This window comes from Sinocyclocheilus anshuiensis, unplaced genomic scaffold (genome assembly GCF_001515605.1).
Source record: "Sinocyclocheilus anshuiensis isolate Anshui unplaced genomic scaffold, SAMN03320099.WGS_v1.1 scaffold411, whole genome shotgun sequence".
Taxonomy (NCBI): Eukaryota; Metazoa; Chordata; class Actinopteri; order Cypriniformes; family Cyprinidae; genus Sinocyclocheilus; species Sinocyclocheilus anshuiensis.
The window spans coordinates 1,002,177-1,008,536 of NW_015549608.1; the positions used below are offsets into that span (position 1 = coordinate 1,002,177).

Below are 6,360 nucleotides of genomic sequence, written 5' to 3' on the forward strand. Positions count from 1 at the left end.
CACTGACTTTTACATTAAATGTTCCCTCCTGGTGGAATGACCTGCCCAACTCAATCCGAGCAGCTGGGTCCTTAGCCATCTTCAAGAATCGGCTAAAAACACATCTCTTTCATCTTTATTTGACCCTCTAAATCTAGCACTCTCTATTCTAATTCTATTCATCAATTCTGTTCTATAAAAACTTGCCCATTTTAGACTTGCACTCTATTCATTTACTAACTGCTTGTTTTCTTTAAAAATTTTTTTAAAAAGCTTGATCTATTATTTTTCTATTATATCGGTTTTCTTTTTATTTATTATATAATAAAAAAAAAAAAAAAAAAAAAAAAACGTAAATATAATTATTCATTAAAAAATGTGTGTGTGTGTGTGTGTGTGTATACATGTTGTTCACACATATATATATATAATAAAATGTTCATATTTACTTAATATGATATATTTATATGACTTGCTCTTATTAAGCCTCTACCGTATTTATGATGCATGCAGTTGTGCTGTTGAATTTTGCAATGCTGGCAGGATCTGTTTGTCTTTTGTTACTAATTTTATTAATTTGATCATTTTGCTTGCTGTAAGGTGACCTTGGGTGTTTAGAAAGGTGCCATTAAATAAAATGCATTTATTTATTCATTAAATACATTTATTCACTATTCATTAAATATTTGTAATAACTAAAAATGTGTGTGTATACATATATTAAATATATATTTTTAAATATATTATATCTAAAATAAAAAATACATAAAAATAAAATTCATTATCATGTGTGTGTGTGTGTGTCATTTTATTTCATCCAATACATAGTACTGCCATGTTTTTACAGTTTGTTTTACATTTTTTCAATTTCTTTATAAGGATTAAAATATTCTGTACATTACATAATTCATACAGGAAAAGAAGAAAAACGCATATGATACACCACAGTATCCCTATCTGATATCATCACTGTACCATAGTACCACCACGGAAATAATAAAATAATACATATAAAATTAAATAATAAATAATTACAAATAAACCCTTTATGGGCTATTTTACTTACAAACAAAAAAATTGTCATGATAATGCAAAAAAAAAAAAAACCTCAATGTTCCTAAACTAGGCTTCAGTTTCTTTATGCCAAATAAAATATTTGAAAGTGAAGTTTCATAATCTGACGTATTTCCATGAATTTCCTCCATGAAGAATTGATTTGATGGTGAAGTGTCTCTATGTGACCTTTCGGATGAAAAATAAGAGAGATTTATGATTCTCCTGTATCATTTTCCTTGGAATAACATGCACTGATGAATTATGCAGAAACACGTATAAAGAAAGTAAATAGGGTCAGTGTTAAATCTTGCATGCAACTGCTGCGCTCGTCTTGTTCCGTTCAGCATCTTTAGCATGCAGCACATGCATCTACAGCAAATTTACACGGATCTGCCCAAATGTTTGCATTTCTGGATTTTTTGCCTTTGCACTCTAATGCACAAATGTCACTGTTATTCTAATTATGGCACAGAATGAGCCACATAACTAATGCGCTTGTCTGTTTCAAACGCTGCTTACGTCTGAACCGTAGAACAGGTGGCATGAAATAAGACGCAAAATCGCCTGGAGAGGAACGATTTTCTGCTCGGTGTTTAAATGCATTGAGTTATTAAAGGCACTTTCAAAAAAAATCATGCGTTCATGTTGCAGTCCACACAGTGGTTTCTTTAAAAGTGGAAGCTTGTTTTTATTAGGAAATGTTTTAATAAGAACACACAGTATAAATACAAACAGAAGCCCGAGTGATTAAAAAGATGCTGAGTTTGCAATCACAACTGAATCAGAAAGTGCAATAATTCACTCAAAATGTAACTGTTATCATTTATTCACCTGCATGTCATTTCAAACCCATATGTCGTTGTTTTTGTTTTTTTACATAGAATGCAAAGAAGAATTTTTGCATCTTCATGCAGGTTTTTCCACAATAGTTTAGTAGTCCATATGATGCATTTTTTTAAATAACATAAAATGCATCATATGAATCCATAAAGGTAGTCCATATGATGCATGCACTATATTTCTGAAGTCATTTGACGCTTTGTGTGAGAAATAGACTGAAATTAAGTTCACTAATCATCATCATCACCACCACTGAAGTTCTGAAATCTTATTTGCATTTATTGCACCATGTTTTTGGCTCTTCGTGGATTATCAGTGAATAAAACTTAGGTCTGTTTCCCAAAGAAAGCATCATATGACTCAATATAAGACGACTTAATATAAATATGGCATGCACATCATATAGTCTAGTTATGGTGTATTTATTGTTCATCTTATTTTGAAAGTACCGCTCATGAACTGTTGTTGTGCAGAAAAAAGCGACACGAAGGTGAATAAATCGTCACAGAATTTAAATTTTTGCATAAATTAGTTCTCAAATTCTCTATAATAAAACAAAGAAACACAAAATAATAATCACATTCTAACAGCCATTTTTGGCATTTTCCATCAGTTTCATTAAAAATGTGCAAAAAAAAAAAAAAACATTTTCTTGCCCAGTATTTTTGTCGATTTCCAGAACAAATATCTCAACCATCTTAAATCAAGATGCATTTTACTTGAGATACGAAGTATTATTTTCTGAAAAATTGATCAAAATAAAGTGAGCTTATCCTTAAAACTAGAAAAAAATATCCGCTAATGCGGTCAAAAAAAATCAGCTCGTTTTCCCTTTGAATTAGTTCCTGTTTTAAGCCTAAAATCACTTCATTTCGATACAAAAAACAATACTTCATATCTTGTCTCAGTTTGCTATCTTGATTTAAGGATGTTTAGATATTTGTACTGGAAATCAAGACAAAAATACAGAAGAAGAGCATCATTTTTTGCAGTGTGATGCTGTTGTGTTTGAGTAGACAGAGAGAACAGAGAGAGAGAGTCTGTGTTGATTCATAACTACACAGACATTACTCATAACTAGAGAGAGATTTCTAACCAATGGAAGGACTGACAAGGTCATCTCAGTATCGGCTTCCGTCCAGCTCCATCTAACCTAAAGTTAACCGACGTGTCTCAAAAGAGCAAAGCACGTGGTGAAGTGATTCCTGTGCGATCCCTCGCTTTCACTCGTTCTCGAACTTGCTGTACGGATGATCGGAGTCTGGGATGAGACCTGGAAGAGATGAAATCAGTCACAATCATATGTGGGAAACAAAACCGGCTCTGATTCATATCCACGTCTTATGTTCTGTCAGCCGTATATGAGAGAAGTTTCATTGTTTAACCCCTCGGTGCTGCAGAGGACTGAAGCTCTAATAAGTTCTGAGTAAAAGCAGCAGAAATAAACTCTGATAGATGGGATCTCTGCTCTGCGTTTTAACCAGGGCAGAAGGGAGAGGAAGCTTTCAGCAGGTTTTCGGAGGACGTGGCGTGTTTTAAGCAGACATCACGCGTGACCTGTGGGTCGAGTCGGACACGCAAACCACTGAGAACACGGATGTGACACGCTTACCTCTGACGGACACACGACATCCAAAAGGGCCAGAAATGGTTCTTACCAGACATGAAACTGTATATAAATATTTCTTATATTTAAAACAATCTGAAAATCTGAAAATTTAAGGCACTACTTGTATAACTAATAGATCTCATAAATGTGACCCTGGAGCACAAAACCAGTCTTAAGTCGCTGGGGTATTTTTGTATATATCAAAATTATCCTTTTTTTTTAAGCCAAAAATGTGTGTGTGTGTGTGAGTGTGTGAGAGAGTGTGTGTGTGTGTGTCACACACGGAGCCGGTGGCTTCACCGCAGGACACACAAGCACACAGCGACACACAAGCACACAGCAAAGCCAATGAGGACACGGCCCAGAAACCATCAGTCATAACAGAGCAGCATCACCACACACTCAGACAATGACTTTTATTTTGCACTTTATAAGTAAAGTTTACAAAAATGGACTTTTAGTTTGCAGCAGGACGTGGAAACTATGGAAGCTTGTTTCCGCCATGGGATAAAAAAAAAGTAACTTTTCTGACTTTCTAACCATTTTGAGGAAGGAAGTCAGAATTGAGAGATATAAACTCAGAATTCTGACGTTTTTTTCCCGCTGAGTTCTCTGACGTTTACACCTTGAACGTGAGCGGATGAGGAGCCGTCGTGCAGAGAAAGCATGAAGAAGCTTCGGCGGTCGGAGCGAGTGAGCGGGGATGAGAAGAGTCTTGTCATCAGATATAGAGGGATGAAGCTCTCAGAGGCGCACATCCTTTGATCTTCTCTTTACTTTCAACACCCTCTTCACCGACAAGTGCGACTGGCTCACGAGAATGTCAAACAGACACTCACACGAATGCATCTGCAGGCTGTTTCAAATAAAATAAAATAAGTAAAAATACAAAAATATAATACAATAAATAAAATTTAATGAAATTAACTTAAATAATAAAATTAATTACTCTAAGAAAATGTAAAATACAAAATAAATTAATTAATAAAATTTAAATTACAAAAATAAAATAAAATATTATTTTTTTTTTTGTAAATGTTAAGTCTGATTTAAGAAACTATCAGAAAAAATACAAAAATAAAATACAAATATATTCAATTAATTAAATGGAATCAAATTAAATTATAAAATAATTTACATTTTAAGAAAATGTAAAATAAATATAAAATAAATAAAAATAAATAAGTAAATAAAAGTATTAAAATAAAAATTACAAAAATAAAATATAAATAAATAAAATAAAATAAAATTTAAATTTGATATAAAATAAAATTAAATAAAAGTTTGTCTCCATGTAGTTGTGCATTATTTCTAAATAAATGAAGCAGTGTGTTGGAAGACAAATGCTCTCTTCAGGTCATTTTCATTGCTCTTCTGCGGCATGAACTTGAACACTTCCTTCAGCTCGTCTCAAGGTCGTGTGGTTTTCTGCTGGTCTTTGCACAGCAGCTGCGAGGGATCGTCCTCCTGGCCTCCGCCGCGGCTCCAGTGACCCGCTCTCGCTTTCTCTCGCTCTCACGCACCGCAGGAGCTGCGATCGCAGGCGGCGAATACATTTACATTTCACCTCATTCCTCTGTAGCGCCGGGACGCGATCCGGGCCTTTGCCACCACATAAATTACAGCCCTTCTCAGCTCTCCACCAGCGCCAATTAGCACAGAGTTAATCAAGCACGAGTCAAGCAGCCCGTCTGACGCTTTTTCACCTATTAGTGCTGGAGGACGAGTTTTATCAGGAAAAGAAGAAATTCTGAAGAAATGCATTTCTCTCTTCAAATCCTCGTGCAATTTTTGCATCTGTGCTTTAAAACGTTATTTTCTTAAAACCAGATAAATGTTTAGCATTTTCTGAATTATATAATTCAGAAAATGACTGAAATTTGTAGTAAACGCAATCTGATGAAATATGCATGTGCCGTTTTCTGCTTTGCACAGAGAAGTGATTTTTAGCAACTGAAGGACAGGTTATTGTGTGTCTGTGTGCATTTGGTAAAGGTTAATCAAGGTCTTAATTCATAAGTAATGAGTAAAATAATTATGCTTTCAACAGAGTAATTAGTTCTAATATCCTACTGCTATCTAGTAAAGCAACCGTTAGCATTAGTATTTATGGAAGCTTATTTCCGCCATGGAATAAAAATATAAAAAAAGTAACTGATTTCTTAACTCATAATTCTCTCAATTGCAAGTTTCATATCACACAATTCAGACTTTTTTCTCAGAATTCTACGTTTACATCTCGTAATTCTGACATTTTTGTTAGAATTTTGCGTTTACATCTCACAATTTAGAATTTTTTCGTAGAGTTTTGCATTTTCATCTCGCAATTCTGACTTTTTTCATAATTTTGCATTTTCATCTCGCAATTCTGACATTTTTGTTAGAATTTTGCGTTTACATCTCGGAATTCTGACTTTTTTTTTGTAGAGTTTTGCGTTTTCATCTCGCAATTTTGACTTTTTTTTTGTAGAGTTTTGCGTTTTCATCTCGCAATTTTGACTTTTTTTTTGTAGAGTTTTGCGTTTTCATCTCGCAATTTTGACTTTTTTTTTGTAGAGTTTTGCGTTTTCATCTCGCAATTTTGACTTTTTTTTTGTAGAGTTTTGCGTTTTCATCTCGCAATTTTGACTTTTTTTTTATAGAGTTTTGCTTTTCATCTCGCAATTCTGACTTTTTTCATAGTTTCACATTTACATCTCGCAACTCTGACATTTTTGTTAGAATTTTGCGTTTACATGTCACAATTTTGACTTTTTTTGTAGAGTTTTGCTTTACATCTCGCAATTCTGACTTTTTTCATAGTTTTGCGTTTACATGTAAACTCAGAATTCTGGAGGGAAAAATCTGAATGTGAGAAAAAAATTGCTATTTTTATA

At 33.7% G+C, this 6,360-nt stretch overlaps 1 protein-coding gene across 1 annotated transcript in view; it reads right to left on the reverse strand.

Moving 5' to 3' along the window:
* Positions 1 to 2,657: 2,657 nt before the first annotated feature.
* LOC107659076 (pituitary tumor-transforming gene 1 protein-interacting protein-like) overlaps positions 2,658 to 6,360 on the reverse strand; it is a gene marked incomplete at its 5' end in the record, with an annotated part of 20,713 nt that continues 17,010 nt past the window's right edge. Inside the window, one exon of the mRNA XM_016447890.1 lies at positions 2,658 to 3,148. Within this exon, the coding sequence (XP_016303376.1) occupies positions 3,099 to 3,148 (50 nt within the window). The remainder of the gene's footprint in view (positions 3,149 to 6,360) is intronic.